Genomic DNA, 18,654 nt, shown 5'->3' on the forward strand with positions numbered 1-18,654 from the left:
TTAATTAATTTGTGTTGGTTATATATAATTATTTAATACGTAGAGATCAAACTTCAAGTGTCATGAAAAAATACTTCAAAAAAAAAAAATAGTTAACACAAGAACCTTCCTCTTCCCAACAAGAAGGGGGAGAAGCTAATGACACAAATATCTCCGAAATAGTTGATAGTTGTGCTAAGCGTAGTAAAATTGATCTAAATACACTCAAAAGAGACCCCGCAGAAAGACAAAAAATTTCAATCTATCATTCAAACACACTCATTGTTTAAAAATCGGTTAGAGTATAATAAGATTAATAATGTACTATAGATTATAAAATATTGTGTTTTAGGGTTGAATTGACAACATTAATTTTTAACATATATATTTATAATTTTTTCATATTTTTTATCGAATTGTATTTGTTATGATTGTGTTCACACTAAAATCGATTCCTAAATCCGCCACTGCTTCCAAATGGCTTTTTATGCAAAAATATGACATAAAATGAAAATACTAACAAGGTGAAATTCATAATCAACAAAAAAAAAATTACACAAAATACAGTCAAGTATAGAACAATTATTTCTCAAGAGATTAAAAAAATCAAAAAATATACCCTACATTCTTTTTATTTTAAAGTACTTTACATTTAAAGCTTTTTTCTTTTAGTAATGATCTCACTTTCATATTTCATCTACAAATTTATACTTTTCTTCTTAACCACTCATTTCTATCTTTCGCTTCGATTGTCATAATCTTCAACCTAATTTTTCCTTTCATTCTTTTTACAAAAAGTTCAAAATGAGAGGAATATATATCAGGTGCCATTGATTTTTAGATTTCCTTATATTTTGGTCTAATCTCAATTCCTTCAACAAGCAAGCCACCTTTCCAATTCCCAGCCTTCACCTCCAATACTGAAAACTCCACTTCTCCATCTTCATCTTCACCAGTCGAAAACTCTCCAATTTTGATCTCCTGCCACTCGTCTAATCGGTCATTTGGAAGCTTGATCTCGTCTTCTCTCTCATCTTGTCGCAACCTTGTTACGGGTGCCAAGAACTGGTTTAAAATACCTATCCTCGGTATGAGTTGGTACCTATCTCGAGACACCAAATAGACATCCCGCGTTTCCACTTTCCCGGCAGCAGTTTGAACTACAACCTCCACCGGGGTGTAAAACCCAAAGGCTTCAGGTTTCATCTTGAAAACAAGGTAAGCAGCATATTCCGTGTTTGTCGATAGTAGAGAGGTTTTCATTTTCCCTTTTATTTCAAGCCAGCAAACAGTAACAAGCTCTGCAACTTCAGAAAACCTGTTCATTTTTACATACAACAAAATTAGCACAATCCCGATTCCCAACTGAGAGAAAAAACTTTGCAAACCCTTTATAGCAGATATTTAAAGAAAATAAATATAAAAAGTTCCAACTTTAACCTTGACTTAGAGTCGGGATTCCATGCCCAATATCTTGGTGTATCACTCCATGTAATGGCGAGATTTCTTGCAGAAATCATAAAACACTTCTTCCCAGTTGATTTATCCAACGAAAAACTCTGATCAATAACGAGTAGTATAAAGGAACATCAGAAGATGCATCAATTTAAAATTTTACAGTTCTATACTGCTATGCCAACAATAGATACCTTATGTCTGAAATAATCATAATAAAAAACATGTCATGACCCAATTCTGAAGTCTCTAAGAAACTCCCCCAAACTAATCAAACATCAATTCATCACTACAGCTTACCTTACACAGCCCAACATATTATCAGAGAAATTAAGATTATCCAGTGAAATACCAATGAATAAACTAATCTATCTTTCAAGAACAATAAAATGGATAAACAATTCAATAGCTAGCAATGAAGAGCTGCCTATGATCCTCCACCACTAGACAGTTTTTACATGCATTGATATTTGGTTGTAACAGTCAAATTGAACTAATGAAGACACAAATAATGTAGTCTTGTTTAAGGGTATGGGTTGCATTTTGTGTACAATGATGATGAAGATAGAAATATTGCATTTTAAGCAAATATGACGAATACTACGAAAAGTGCTAGAGCCTCAAAAACATCTACAAAACAGAGCAGCCAATATATGTATATAATCTACACAATTTGGTCACCGACCCACAAAAGTAAAAAACATGGTGGATTATAATCCACACTTAATTCTTGTACTGTTATTAATACACTACAAAGATTTAAAATATAGTAAAGAAGAAAAAGAAAAAGAAAAAGAAAAAATTGCATCCTTTTTTGTATGAAAACTTACTTTTTCCAAAGAGCCTTTTGGGTTGAGCTTCAAACAAGTACAAAGTTAAAGAAGATCTAGCTAGCATATCCAATAGTTTTATATTGAGCAGAAAAGTAAGCTCCACAACAGTTTCAAAAAGGTGAGTCAAATCAAAAACCTGATCAACTTACCAATAACAAAAGTCATTTTCCCACTAATATCCCGCATAATAAAAACTCTAAAATCAGGAACCATACAAGTATACATCCATACAAGATACAACCCTTTCATTTCTCTTTGGCGCCATACTAACACATTAATTTAAACTTAAATTTCAAATGATTGAAGTTACACTCCATATATAGTTCCATTACTTACAATTTTTCACTACTGTACCGATGTTCCTATCATCCCAATGCTATTGAATAGCTCTCGGCCTAATTTCCCACCTCGGCAAGTTTAGTATTTTGATGTCAGCATAGCATGATTGGTGACTACCAAGGAGGATTTTTAGTATTAAAGCTAATGAATTATTAATCTTTCATCTCTATGAAACTGTACTATTTGATAGAAGAACTCTCACAAAATTGGCTCGAATCAAGGAAACAAACTATAAGTGATAAAGGGAGTACTTACTAATTTTTTTTCTCAATGTATACATCGAAATATACGCTTATAACTTGGACAGATAATGAATAATTGAACATGGAAAATTTCCAATATACCGTTGAATGGTGATCAAAACTTGTATGTACACCTTTAATACAATAGATCGCGATTAAAAATCCATCATATAAATGGTTATAATAATCAAAATTTTGAGGAACGTAATTGAATATTAATTGATGAATTAAGGAAAAAACGAAATATAATTACCATAACACCGTCATCGATAAGGAGTGGAAAATCAGCAAGACGCATAAAAAGTTGCTTTTTTGAGAGAGAATTGAAGAGAGATTGAGCAGTAACGGCTTTCTCAAGAAAAAGATGGCAATCAGAGGGCAGAAAACGGTCCCAAACAGAATCAGAATCAGCAGCAGACTTCAAGATAGCAGAGATGGAAGCAAAACGACAGGCATCACGAGGAGTAGTGAAGGAAAAAACAGATGAGATACATCCTTCAGGTAAGAGATTAAATTCAATGCCGTAGAAGATGTTTTGTTGTGTATGTGAATCGTCTTCTTCCCTTATTCCTGCCATTTTCAATCCTCGTTGTTCTTCCATCAACAAATTATTATTATTATTATTATTATTATTAAGAAAAGGAAACGAAAAATAATTAACTCAAAAGAAGAAAATTTTGAATTTGTGTTTGTGAATTGGGATGATAGAGATGAGAGGGATTATCGTTGGAACTCGGTGGGATGTTTTTATAAGCGGTGATCACGGAAGAGGTTGGCAAAGCTTAGGGATTAAGTTTCTGAGTTGTAATTTTAAATCAGGGAAAAAAAGGGGGATCTGATTCCAATTGACAATTGAGAAAATTTTTGAAATGAATAAGATTAATTATAAAAAAAAACATTAATAGTAAAATTAATTTATTTTTAAATGTAAGCGTCTAAATTAAAAAACCAAATAAGTTGTTCGCACTTACTAACTGCGAACATGGTTGTTGACTTTTTTTGACCAAATTACTTGTTCGCAGTTAGTAAATGCGAACATGTATGTCCCTTAACACAACAACTCCTTTCTAAGTGCGAACAGAGGAGTCTGGTCAAACATAGTCAACCTACTGCTCGCAGTTAGTAACTGCGAATAGGGAGTTGACCCTGTTTGACCAGGTTTTCCTCTGTTCGCACTTATTAAGTGGGAACAGCTTGGTGACTTTTTTTGACCAGTTGGCCTCTGTTCGCAGTTACTAACTGCGAACAGCACCAACCTAAGCTCTGGAGCTGGAGGCTCTTACATTTGAAAATAAGTTGATTTTGCTCTTATTTTATGCTTTTTTTTATAATTAATCTTATCTATTTCAAATTTTTGAGAAAAGAGGATTAGATTCACATTTTTGTATTTCTCTTTTATCGTTCATTTTTTTATTTTACTCCTATTAATAAAATATTATTATTATTTTATTACAATCAATCAAACTTTACTTCTCCCTAAATACCATATGTTTAAGTGTTTGCCAAAAGCTTGATTTTCAACCTACACTCCGTCCGCTGCATATACTATTTGACTACGTCCTATTATTACCTCATTCACAATATATATATATATATATATATATATATATATATATATATATATATATATATATATATATATATATATATATATATATATATATATCTATATATATATACATATATATACATATATATATACATATATATCTATATATATATACATATATATATATATATATATATATATCTATATATATATATATCTATATATATATACATACATATATATATATATATATATACATATAAATATATATATATACATATAAATATATATATATAAATATATATATATATATATATGTATATAATTTTTTTTAAAATGGATACTTTGCCAACCACTACAACTTTCACTTTTTTTAGTTTTTAAAAAAATTATAGCCTTAAATTTTTTTTTTACTAACTACAGCTTCTAAGTAATGAAAGTCGACATTAAAACAGCCAAGTTATTGATATCCAATGACCTCTGTCAAAAATGCTCATTGACATTTTTTAACCTTTGATCTTGATTTTGATCAAATTTAATTACGACTAACCCACCTCCAAATCACACCCCTTCACAATCTTCTTACTTCCCACTCTATCACCACCACCACCACCCCCCTTACCATAACTCTCTCCAGAGGCTGACCAAGGATTTTAGGAATGAGGTTGCACGATATCTTTACATTAAAAGTCTAAGATAACCTACATTAAGTTTTTGCATTACTCGATAAAGTATAAAATAAAATGATGCATAAGAAATGCAAAAAAAATAAATAAAACTTCACTAACTTATTAGTCGTTACCATATCTCAAAATAAAGAAAATATTTTGACTCTAACAAAACTGTAAATTTGATTGTGTTATCAACTAACTCACAAAATTGTGAACTTGATTGTGCTATTAACTTATAATCATTATTATCAAGTATTAAGGAATCAATAAAAATAATATACACAAATAGCGCTAAAAAAATAGTGTCGAACAATTTACATACGAGAGGTTAATATCATAAAAGAATTCATTAATGATCTCTTTAAACTACAATTTACAAAATTAAATTACAAATTTGACCTGGGGTTCGTGTGAATCGTGAGAAGGGATGATCTTTGATATTTAATTGTTTTGTCGATTGGAATGCATGCGGTACAATTGTGTTTTAATTGCAATAATATTTATCACAATCTAACACCTTATACTTAGTGTCCGCGTGAATTATTGGCTCAGTGGTATGCAGCCCTGGAATAAACACAACATGTTGCTGTGGTCGTGGCTTCGATTCTAGAAAAAAAAAATTTTTAACTTATAATTGGCAACCCCAGGCAACTACCTAGGTCCGCAAGTGAGGCTCTCCCCTCCATCATTTTTTCTCTCCTCTTTCTTCTCCAACATTTCCTTTTAAGGCAACTTTCTCCCTCTTCAATATCTGCCCCTTCCCTCACTCTCCATCACCACCTCCACTCCTTACCACAACTCTCCCGTCTCTGTCATTTTATCTTTCCTGTTTCTCCCTTCATTTTTTCTCTTTCTTCCACCATATATAACCACCATAATTAGTTGCAAATCAAATATATTTTTTTAAATTTGAGAGCCAAAAGGCGTCTAATTATTGCTTTCTTTGTCATGTACTAAAAGAGTGAAATAATTGATCTTTGGTTTCCCTTTAAATCCATTAAATTCAACTTTTTAATGAAATTATAATCGATTTTTGTAGTTTTTTTCAAGAAAAACTTGTAAATTAGCACAGATAAAGACTAGCCAAAAACCCTTGGGGGAAAGAGTTTAGGCATACATGCTTATCATTAACACTAAGATCCCTCCTTGCAGCATGATATACAACAATATTACCTCTTCTACATACATGACTATACGAAAACTTAGCTCAATTGGAGAATATTATCTAATCCAAAGAATCGTTGGGCAATTGACCGGATCATCAAAAGTAAATCACCTTCGAGATGTACATGAGTGTAACCCAATCTCGTAGCTAAATCCAACCCAAAAATGGTCGTAGCAGCTTCACTAGTCTCAAGATTCCACCTCGCATTAACCATTCGAGCACCAATTGCTATTAAAGCACCTTAATCGTTTCTAATCACCACCCCCAACCCTTCTGACTGAATCCGAAGGAACATAGACATCAAAATTAACTTTAACCCAACTGGTCATAGGAGCGAGCCAATAGGAACCGCTAATAAAAGATTGAGGACAAGCCACACAACACTTGTTTGAGAAGAGTTGATAGTCATGAACCAATTTTGTAAATCCAATCCCCGTCGGAACCGGATCAATAAAAGAGCCTTTGAATAGTTTTTTGTTCCTAATGAACCACGTAGCCCAAGCCAAAGCACAAATTAAGAGAACATTATCCACGGGCACATTGGAAAACAACCAGGAAAACAAAGACCTAAAGTTTGTTTTTAGCTCATCAACAATAAACTTGGAGGTCGATAAGACCGGATAAGAAAAGAGTTAAGGCATTCAAAAAAATCATTGACTTAGGATTCATCATACAAATATATGTTGGGCAAATTAGAGATTGAGCAATATATCTATCATAGCTTGATGTAGACCTAAAACACCCTACTAATACCCAAATTTAAAGGAATATTTACCACTCTTGTTTGGCCACCAAAATCTCCTATCGGTAAGCCATCGATCTGACAAAGTAATACTAGCAATAGCCAAACGAACGTCAATAGGAAAGAACACATCAATAAGAGTCCAATTCCAACTGCCCTTCTCATGATCAATGAAATCAGCCACACACAGACCCAAATGGTCATCCGATGAAGGGGAAGAACATATATAACCTTTAGAGGTAGACATCCACCTATCATGCCAAGCATCAATACAAGAGTCATTCCTCACACGCCAACCTAACCCTTCCAATAGTAAAGATTTTGCTCCTTATATACTACGCCATAAAAAACTCAGATTATAGCCCCTCGAAGTCTCTAACACATCCACATGCTTAAAATACTTTACTTTTCACTTATATAGAAGAAGACGACTCTCACCAAGATGAAGCCTCCAAACTTTTTTCACAAGCAGCGCCGAATTAAAAGTTTTCAAGTTTTGAAAGCCCATGCCACCCAGAAAGGAGAGAAAACTAACGAAATGTGTGAAGGCTACATTTCAGTTGAGATTCCTTGCAGCACAAATAATCATTGATCGAAGCACCACGACCCCCCCCTTCAAGACTCTTTCTTTGTCCTACTAATGAAAGAATTGAAAGAGATAATGATTTACACCATTAGGCTTGATAATGAGATTCTCCCTAAGATTCCAAGCAATAGATAACATTTTCTTTAGAGCTTTGAAATTAATGGCTATTTTTGTCAATAATTTTCCCACAATACGAAGGAAAATCTTGTTGTCACATGGAACATTCTTAGAGTTATTAAAATCAACAATGCCATCGTCATCCTCGTGAATAGATTATTGTGAACACTGACTCACAAGATCGTCAACCATACGACTAAGTTAAGGCTTCAGATAAAGACTGAAAAACTAGGAATGAACTTTAAAACCCTTAACATAGTGAGAGAAAGGAGATAATTGATTTCAAGGGGAAAAAGATCAAAGATGAAATCAGATTTTTTTTTTTCTCTTTAAGAGTCGATGATGATTTTGATGGAGTGATTATGGAGGTTATGGTGGAATAAAGAGAAAATGATGGAAGAAATTAGAGGAAGGAAAAAATGATGGAGTGATGAGAGAGTTATGGTAAGGGGTGGAGGGGGTGGTAATGGTGGTGGTAGAGATCAGGAAGGAGGGGACAAAGATTGGGGTGGGTGAGAGTTTCTATGAAAGAAGAGGTTGAAGAAGAAGAAGAAGAAGAAGGAGGGGAGAGAAAATGATGAGCATACCGATAGTTATGGTAGGGGGTTGTGAAGGGGTGTATTTTGGAAGTGAGTCAGTAGTAGATAAGTTTTTTTAAGGTCAAATGTAACACCCTGGCCCATCGGACCACCAGTGATAACCCATGGAGACTATAGATTGTAACCAGAGCCCAACACAAGTCTTTTTAGCGCACTTTGGCATTACTTGTGCGCACCCAAGAAAACTTCCTAGGAGGTCATCTATCTTAAGATTTTTCCCCACCAAGCATTAACTATGAAATTCTTAGCAAATGGGCTCCCTTGAAAAGAAGATGCACCTTATTGATATGAGTAGTCTATCAATCCTTTTTTTTAAAGTTAAATCTAGGGTATCACACTCACCGCCACTTAGGAATGCAACGTCTCATTTGACCATAGGTAGTTTCAGGATCTTTTTCCTCGCTAGGTGCACTGAACACCTAATTAGTCATGGTTGCCGGGTTGCTCTTATACCTTTTGTGACAACCTAGTCCATTGGACCACCGGTGACTACCCATGGAGACCGTTGACTGACCCCATAGGCTGATAGCAGTCTTTTAGCGTCGTTTTACTAAGGGCCAAGTTATACAAACAATATTTACAATTACCCTAATACAATTACAACAAGTGTAATAACTAGCGGAAAAAAGCTCATTTACTGTGTGAAAAATGTTGCGGTTCATAACAAAAGCAGCATAAAATGGAAAGAAAAAACGAGTAAAAAAATAATAGAGTATATGCTGCGGTTCCCTAGAAAACTGCAGCATATAGTCTAACTTGTATTTTAAAAAAACATAGAAACTGGTTATGTGTTGCGGTTCACAAAAAATTGCAGCATTTACGGCATCATATGCTGCGATTTTTTGTGAACCTCAGCATATAACCATTTTTATTTTTTAAAAAACAACGCGCCCCTTTATACTGTTTTATTAATTCTTATGCAAGATTTCTTCTTCATTTCCTCATAAACCCACGACATTTCTTCTTCCTGCTGTTCTTCAAAACTTCAACTCACGAATTTGCTCTCTTTTTCCTGTTGTTCTTCAAACTCACGACACAAACCCACGAATCTGCTCCCATATTCTTGTACAAGCTTTGAAGGCCACAAATTTGCTTCCTTATATACTCTGTTCTTCATAAACCCACGAATTTTCTTCATTAAGCTTTGAACCCACGAATTTTCTTCATAAAACCATGAATCCATTCTCTCTTCAAGGTACATTTCACGATTAATGGTGTTTTTTAAGTTTATTTTTACTTTTGTTTGGAAAAGTGTTATGCGTAGTAATTTTGTTTTTCTTATTTCATTGTAGGTCACATTTTAATTGTCCTTAATCTAGATACACAAGGTATTTTCTATTTATACTAATTTTTATTGTTTTTCATATTTTTATGGTTTAAGGAGTTTTACATTATTATTTATATTTTGTATATAATTTTATTTTACAATGTAGAGCTTATATTGAACAAGTTAAAAATAGGGATTTCGTTCTTTTTTTCTTTCTTGAGGATTTCAAAGCCAATTGCTCAAAAATAAATAAATAAAAATAAAAATTCGATTGTTCTTCAAGTTCCTGTTCTTCGATTTTAATAAGAACTGATAACCATTTTCATCACTTGTGATTCACGCAGCACCGCCATTTCCCTCATTTTCTATGACGTCTTTCTCGGTTCATCTCTTCCTTCAATTTTCGAAACCATAAACATGTTGTTGTCGATACCTTTGACCTTGCTGCCTGTTTCTTTTGGTTGGAGGTACATGATTCTACTTTTCTTCATATATTACTTTCTTTCTTTTATACAATTCCATCTTTTAGTTAATACTAGGTATTTACCTGTGCACACACGGAATTATAAATATTTTTTTTGTGAAGATATGATTTTGATCTAAAAACTAATTTTATAATTAAAAATGAACATATATAATATATCTATTTTCTAGAAACAACAATAAATAAATATGAACAAATACAATTGCAAATAAAAAGTATGTGTTAGCTTATCAACAATAAAACAAAAATTAATTGAACCCCTTTGTTAGATATATCACAAACAACAATAGCCTACAAAAAATATGATTTTAATAAGAGAATATAATAGAGATACATAACATGATAAGTTACTTACATAAAATACCTTAAATGTTAGAAAAAACTTACTTGAATACAATATTTTTTATGGAATTACTACAGTTTTCATGTTGTGGTCACATATTATTAGCTTTAATCATCTTCTACTTGTCACACGTGAAAATAAGATGTAATTGATCGTGGTTGAAAACAGTTTTTGGCAAAAAAATCTTAAATTTTTCTCCGAAATTTTAAAATATCGTTATCCTCTCTAGGTATGTTCGACATAATCAGCTAATTGAGAACCCTTTTTAGCGAGAAAGCCATTGACAATCTTTTTTTTCTATATATTTTCCATAAAATTCAAAATACCATTCTCCCCTCTCTGGGCATTGTCAAGAACATTGAGCGATCAACATATAGGCTTATTGACATTATCATAAATAGATTCATCTTTATTATAAATACAACAATCTGTTTGTTAGGCAAGGAAAATTTAGTTTTTCATCCGCTGGGTATCTCAAATGGATTTCATCACCATTAATTCTTCAGCATGCCTCTGAAATGGATTTCATCTGGTGTATATTTGATAAACCCTACGTTTACTAATGTTTTTGAATTGAAATTTAATTCCTCTTAATTGATAACAACACTCAACATTGATATGTGCCCATCCTTAATGTAAGTAGCCTATAGCACCCTATTCCCTAAATCTATAGAAGTTTTTTTTTAATTAAGTGGTTGTCGAATAACTTAACTAAACCAAAAGATAATCAAACATGGAGAAATTAAATCAATTGTGTTAAATATTACAATAATTTTGGTATGAAGAGAGTATAATATATTCCTAAAACATATGTTATCGAATAGAAGTAATTATTATACAATAAGTCATTTGTTTGTTAGTATTTGTTTTCCTCTTTTTTCTTTTAAATATATAATTCGGACTGTAATTAAAAATTAGTTGATAATTAACCCATTTATCATAATAATTTTCTACGGGTGGGATATACTAAATATAATGATAATGATGCATGAAACTCATTTATAATAACACGTTTGGCCCTAGTAGTGAGATTATCATTTTACTTATTAAGGGTATTTAGTCTTATCTACTACTTGTAATTTTCACTTTCAAAATAAAAATTATACAAAATAAAATCAAGAATCGATATAGAATGTTAATACACAAAATATTATTATGTCAATACAATTATAATACAAACCTTTGTTTTTAGATGTTGACAAAAAAACATTCAATGGTGGCTCATTATTTTAATGTTTTACTATAATGTATGATGATTTGATAATAATAATAATAATAATATTATTGAAAATTTATCAAAGAGAAATCTTAATACATTTGATTATAAGAATTATAGGTGAAATTGTCCTTTGTTTTTAGAAATAATATGAAAAGATAAATAAATATAATATCATAAATATAACGGATATTTCATGATATACCACTGATTTTCTTCGAAATTCACCATATACCACACAAAATGTTCTAATTCACCATACACCATTGAGTTTTCGTCCGTTAGCACAAATACCATTAATGACAACTGCCGTCAGTGTGCCGTTCGTGGTAAATTAATAATTCACCATATACCATTTACTATTTTTATTTGCGTTAAATACCATTTTTTTAAAAAAATATAGTCGTTGGAATTATGATAAACAATAGAAGTGTCATACAAACCAAGTAGTTAACATTTTGTTCAAAAACAACTTGACAATAAACACTGTTCACGAAAAAAATGACACTAAATAATGCTAAGTAGCAGCCTTTCTCTTCCCCCTTATGTTGCCTGTGAAGAGGAAGCTGCATGTGCTGCCTTTTTTGATGATGAAACAGGCCTTAAATTGCAAACTGTCAGTCCATGTAACCAGAGCATAAGACCCAGAATTTGTGGACTTTATCATTTCAGCATACTTTGGAAGAGCTGGATAAGATTCAGCAAATCCACCATGTAATTGCTCCCTCGCTAAACTATTCATTTTGTATAACAATCTCAATTTAACATGGATCATGTACCTTTCCATGCACAGCCTCTGCAATGAATCAATTGGGACATCTAGGTTTGCCTCTAAGTCTTGTAACAATTGTCTGCATAACCATGCTGAAGAGACCATAGGATTCTCTTCCAGCCTCCCACAAGTTGCATACTCTCCTTCTAGCTTCTTTATGGCCCAATTGACTTTGTCTCTTAGAACTGAAGCATGAATCCTCCAAGTGCAATCCCTCATCAAACACCTTGCTATGTACCTCTTGCTGTCAACATGGTCAACTGAAACAGAGAAGCGCTCTTGTATGCAGTAATCTCTGAATACATCTAGAAACTGTGTTGGTTTCAAATATCAACCACTCCTCAAGAACAATGGATCCAAATGGTAACTGAGACCAGATTTTACCATTTTTGTACATTTTGTCTAACACATGAGACCCATCTAAGTAATCCTCAAAGGTCTTCTCATGTATATTATCACGAACATCTTCTTCTCTTACAATGTACTCATCCCCACTGTCCAACTCCATATTAGAATCAGCCTCAACATCAGAAGCTTTATAATCACCATCTTCACTATCATCAGAAGGCCAAGCATCAGACTCAACATCAATTTCTTCAATCACTCTTTGGATTTTTTTGCCCCTAGTGTTGATATGCCTTCCTACTGCAGTTTTCTTGCCAACATCAAGGCCAAACTTAACAGCAGTGCTTCTAGGCACCCTCCACTCTTTGGGTTTAAGCCTGGTTTGTTCTTTGGGCTGGGTTGGTTGCCTAGGTTGCTGTTGGGTTGACTGTGCAGGCAGGGGGTATTATCTTCTTCTTTGGAGTAAGCTTTTTTCTTCTTGGAGGGTTATTTGGTTGAGATGTTTGTGAGCATGGAGTTTGTGATGGTTGAGGTAGTGAGGGTTGAGGTTGTGAATCTCCTGGAAAAACCTCATCTGCTGCTGGGGTAGCAAACACTCTTACATAATCAATCCCATCATCATCAACATTCAAAACAGGGACCTCTACAACCACAGTATATGCCTGCTAGGCAAAAGTTGCTCCTCAGCTTTTGCTTCCTCTGCCATCCTTCTATTCTCTTCCTCCATTAGCCTAATATTTTCAGCCCTGTTCTTCAAAGTTTTTGCCCAACTAGCTTCTGCAGACTAAAACATAATGGATAGTGTTTTTTTGTCTTCTATAAACACTTCAATTTCACTATTCCCTTCATTCCACTCCCACATTTTTAACATTGCCCCATCATTAACTAACTCTAACTTACAATTTGTTCTAGATTTAGTGACAAAAAGGGTGAAGTATATAGGGAGATATACATTCTGTTTCACTGAATCCTCAAATATATACTCAATCAACTCCATCAAATTGGTCTTATCAGTGTCATCCACCTCACATCAAAAGTACCCCATGGAGCACGAACTAACAACCACATTGTACTCATCCTAACAACAACATTTACCAACAACACATTACATCACAATCCAAATTATGAATTGCATAGAAAACAAAAACACATCACTTTAGCATAATTCAAATTCGCATGCGACTTATCACACTTAACCTTAACCCTAACTCAATTTTGCAAAAATATATACAAAATCAAAACTCGAAATGCAAATGGATGAGGATAGTAATACCTTGCGTATGCTTAATCCACCGAATTAGCGAACTTTGTGCGAAATTCAGTCACGACCACCTGTGTTTGGGTTCTAAATCACTTCACAAACTTGCAATTCACTTTACACAAATCGATTTTAAGGATTTTAAGGATTTTTGATGGATTTTAAGAGTTCTAGATCAATGAAGATGAATACAAAGTTTCTTGAATGGAGAAGAAGAAAGATGGAGGATCAATTTTTTGAAGAAATACGTTGTGTTTGGGGAAGTCAAGCCTAACAATGGCGCCCGTTGAATGCGTAAGGGCATACTGGTAATTTACCACAAACGGCACACTGACGACAGTTGTCATTAATGGTATTCTGTGCTAACGGACGTAAACTCAATGGTATATGGTGAATTAAAACATTTCGTGTGGTATATGGTGAATTTCGAAGAAACTCAGTGGTATATCATGAAATATCCATAAATATAAATATGTATATTAATTAATACAAATATGTCGATAAAGAGACATGAAGAAGTATTGTTTATTATTTACTCTAATGAAATTTTGTGCTAATTTTTTATTGGGTTAACCTAGTGGTTTAAAAATTTATCTTATATTGTTCCACAAATAGAGTTGTAAAACTCAAAGATTAGCTCAGATTACCAATAAACTTTTGGACAATCTATTACTGGGTTATAGATCACTCAAGTATTGTTAACATAACAAATTTTTCTATTTACACATAATTAGGAAAAATTGAACAATATAAGTTTTAAACTTTAATAAAATTTAAATTGAAAGTCGAATGATTTTCCTCTACAGCAGTGTCATGACGTCCATCCTTTTTCTCCCTTTTACAAATTGAAGACATAAAGTGGTGATTGAGTGGAATGCTACATACTATAAATAAAATAAAATACAAACACAATACAACGGACACAAATTCCAAACTCAACTAAACTAAAATAAAAAAAAACAAATAAAACACCAATTTTTAATCATATAAAAGTCACCTAAAATCTAGTATAAAAATAAAAATATCACAATTAATAAATTTTTCGAAACCTTATTAAACAATGAAATCAAGAAACAGTAGGAAGGAAATATCAAGAGTAAAATGAACACACAAAAATCCTATTTTCGAAATCCCCATAAATTCATAAAATTAAAAGCTCAAAATTCAAAATTAATAACAAAAGCCTAATTTTTTTTCTACAAAAATGACACATAATATTATAAAATTCTAAGGAAAAAGAAAATCAAAGCAAAAAAAAATCACAAACCTTTCAAAGGGAGATTTTTTTTTAAAGTAAAATATAATTGAGAAAGTTGGATTAAGCTCTATAGATGAGAAAGAGAGGAAGACATGATACATGATTCTTCTTATATCATAGGCTTTAAAATCATAAAGTATTTATGGCAAGTTTAGTAGTTTACCATAGATGAATAGCTTCCAAAGGAAGCTTAGGGATATACAATGTTGAGCAGTAAATATCTTTGGAAAGGTTAACACGTAGATTGTAGAAGTGGGCAGGAAAACAATGATTGTAGTAGAGACACGTGTCATAGAGTTTTATTGTTTTAGTAGATAACATGATGTTATTTTCTTTCTTATATATAATTTTATTCTTTGCTTGTTATACATATAGATCTTCCTTTGTTCAATTAATTATTATTCTAGTTAAAATTCTCACCAAACATAATTTAGGGATTGGTTTCAAGGTAAAATTTATAGATTTGGTTAAATTAAAAAAGATGAGATTTGTGTTGTTTGATATGTATCAGATAAGTGGAAATCGAGATTTATGGGTTTGTTGGTAAATGTTGATATTGGTGAAAATATTGAATTAATTGGTGTCCGTAATTGAGGTATGAGATTCTTGGGAAATCATTGATTTTGGGATGAATATTGGTTGTTTTAGTAATTGAATAATGTGATGTTCGTGAAGGATTATCATATTCTTTTGTGGATTATTAATTTTGGGTATCAATGAACAATTGTGTTTAATTAATATATAAAGAGGAGGATGATTTTTGAGAAACCTTTTGGAGAATGTGAACAGTTTTTGATTCTTGGATTATAAAGTCTTTGTGGTATATGATTGGACTAAGTGATGAAGATTTTTGGTTTACCTAGATTCTTTAATATGTTTAGAAACGATCTTATGACATGAGATGTTGCAACGCTAGAATAGAGTCATAGTTAAACCTTAGTTGTAGGAGGAGATGTAAATAGTTATATGTTAGTATATTAGTATCGAACGCTCTTTGGTAATATTGTAATGTTGTCATGCTTCAAGATATGACTACGTCGAGCATCCCTTCTAGTTGATTACAATGAACCGGTCTTGACTCCTTGAAGCGACATTTTCGGTGAGTAGTAGCAGTCCCTTAAAGGGTCTAATCAGACTACTTTTCTTGGAAATAGTTTTAATAAAATTGTTTTGAATTTGTTAATTGTGGAGACAAATTTGTTGTGACTTATTATGATGATATTGTTATATGGGTCAATGGATCGGGCTTACAAGCTGGTCGTTGACGGAGCGATGGGATATCGTCTCTACTCCCTGTTTTTTAGGCGAGTTGTCATTCATATATTAATTAGCTTCACCCGAGAGCGACATAGCCTTAGAGCTATGGGGAACCTATAAAACTAGACTCCATGTGCGCACAAAGATTTAGGAATTGATGTTGCTTTTAAATCATCTATTTTGTTTAAGCATGTTTGTTTTGTTTTGGATTACTTCTGCTCATTCAGTTAAATCTGACTCCCTATTTTTTCCATCTTTTAGATTGCCTACATATCAGTACCGGCCGGAAACGAAGGGATATCATAGGTGATTAGAGTATATCTGGATGTTATTTTGGATTCGACTATCTATAGAAGTTGTAGTTTGTATGTTGGGCTTTAGTATGTGTGTAGTAGATTTGGTTATGTTGAGTATATTAGACTTTTATAGTTGGTTGTATGAGTATTTTGGATTTTGATTTTGATGTTTGGATTTAAAATTAGTTGTTACAATTAGGTTTTAGATCTTGTGACCCTTTTCACGAGCTATGCTTTGAGATTTGAGTTCTTTGGGTTAATAAACCTCATGATGACCTGTCTTACTTAGTCAAAGACCAAGTCGAATTGTTACACAATATTAATTGAAACTCGATCAGGAATTAACTAAAAATGATCGACTCGAAAATATCAAAACCACTTGGCGAAACCCAATTGAAACCCGAAACTAATCGTGTTTGTCCGATTTTGATTACATGTCATCTTTTTCAATGACACATATTCATTTTAAGTTCTATGTCATCTTTTTGTTGGGACATACTATATTGTTAGTTTAATTTTATACTTTGAGTCAATATTTGTTTATAGTAGCCTTAGAATAAACATTAGTCCTATTTTAGAAGAAATATTTCTATTAAAAAATTATAATCAATATATTTTTGCATAGTTTTTATATCTTTTATATAAGTATCCATCGATTGAATACCGACTATATTTAGTCGGTAAATTTTTTACTGCAATACAGTTGATATACAGTAAAAAAATTGCTTTAATTAATCCTTAGAATTTTCTAATTTTTATTTTCTCATGTCGATTTTAAAATTAGTTATTTTATTCCGCATAATGGATTTATGTATTGACAGAAGTTTGATGTCTAAGCATAGTTCTAAAGGATTTTATAACGTTAGATTTTTAGAACGGGTTGAAGAATATATATACAATTTGCAATGAAAAAAAATTTGAAATCTGAGATTAGATATCCAAAAGTCATAAGAGATCATTTATTGAACAAGGAGTTTGTATTAAACTACTACGATTGGTGCCTTCATTACAAACCTAAAGCTGAACCAAGTAATGTTGTGGTTCAAAAAGCGTTATAGGAGAACAAAGTGCAAAAATGTGTATATTGGTGTACGATGCAGCTGCGAGTAATTTTCTTGATACACATCATCATTTTCTACCTCAGTCCAATGATGTCGATGATTATGTACAGTCGCAGTTACATATTAAAGAAGATACGAACCCCAATCAAGAAAGTTCTTTTATATGTTGAACGCTATCCACTTACCATTGTACATTAGTTCTGAAAGTTATACTCAAATGTCAATAATAGGATGAAGGATGATCTAAATATGGACTTTTGTATTCCTGAGAGATTTTATGAGAATTCTTAAACTGATGAGGGATATTTTGCCGAAAAATAATAGGTCAACAAGTAAGCAGTTTTTATGGTATGAAGACAAAGATTGTGGTTCCTTGATTATCGGTGGACAAAATTTATTATGGTCTTAATGGGTATATGATATATTGGGGATGTAGAGCGAGTGTGACTCCTTATGATGTTTGTAGGCTTTTGTGGTCGATAAGAGACAAGATGTTTGATAAGACTCCTAGAACACAATTTCATTACTTTCCCTTTGACCTCAGGTTACAACAATTATATGCTTTTACGATAACTACAAGTCACATGAGGTGGCAAACTGAGCACCATTTAGAAGATGGTGAGATGTGTCACCCATCAGACAATGAAACCTGATTCACATTCAACGCGACACATCAAGACTTTGGGAGGGAGATAAGAAATGTGAGACTAGGATTGTACATAGATGGTTTCAACACATTTGGGACGTCGAGTACAAGTATTTATGTTAGCCCATAATCTTAACTCTATATACACTTAATGGTGATTGTGTCATCTTCTTG

General features: G+C 32.5%; 1 protein-coding gene and 1 long non-coding RNA gene across 3 annotated transcripts; one reads left to right on the top strand and one right to left on the bottom strand.

Moving 5' to 3' along the window:
• Positions 1–492: 492 nt before the first annotated feature.
• On the bottom strand, positions 493–3,906 carry LOC130803860 (putative F-box protein PP2-B12). The gene is made up of 3 exons (XM_057668073.1): positions 3,102–3,906; positions 1,420–1,538; positions 493–1,297 (listed from the first exon to the last, which is right to left on the bottom strand). The coding sequence occupies exons 1-3, from the start codon at positions 3,447–3,449 to the stop codon at positions 817–819; spliced, it is 948 nt and encodes a 315-aa protein (XP_057524056.1). The 5' UTR covers positions 3,450–3,906; the 3' UTR covers positions 493–816.
• LOC130803861 (uncharacterized) lies at positions 3,208–17,422 on the top strand. 2 transcript variants are annotated; one of them, XR_009039947.1, is made up of 5 exons: positions 3,208–3,349; positions 5,621–9,472; positions 9,570–9,605; positions 9,889–10,011; positions 16,739–17,422. It is a non-coding gene; the product is annotated as an uncharacterized LOC130803861 (long non-coding RNA). The 2 variants fall into 2 exon arrangements; XR_009039946.1 differs by lacking the exon at positions 5,621–9,472 and having other exon boundaries at positions 3,214–3,349.
• The last annotated feature ends 1,232 nt before the right edge of the window (positions 17,423–18,654 follow it).

Source organism: Amaranthus tricolor, chromosome 17 (genome assembly GCF_026212465.1).
Source record: "Amaranthus tricolor cultivar Red isolate AtriRed21 chromosome 17, ASM2621246v1, whole genome shotgun sequence".
In the NCBI taxonomy this organism is placed as follows: Eukaryota; Viridiplantae; Streptophyta; class Magnoliopsida; order Caryophyllales; family Amaranthaceae; genus Amaranthus; species Amaranthus tricolor.

Coding starts and splice junctions, on each gene's coding strand:
- LOC130803860 (XM_057668073.1), bottom strand. CDS start 3,449: ATGGAAGAACAACGAGGATTGAAAATGGCAGGAATAAGGGAAGAAGAC. Junction 1,539..3,101: donor TTATCGATGACGGTGTTATG/GTAATTATATTT, acceptor GTTATTGATCAG/AGTTTTTCGTTGGATAAATC. Junction 1,298..1,419: donor AATCCCGACTCTAAGTCAAG/GTTAAAGTTGGA, acceptor AAAAATGAACAG/GTTTTCTGAAGTTGCAGAGC.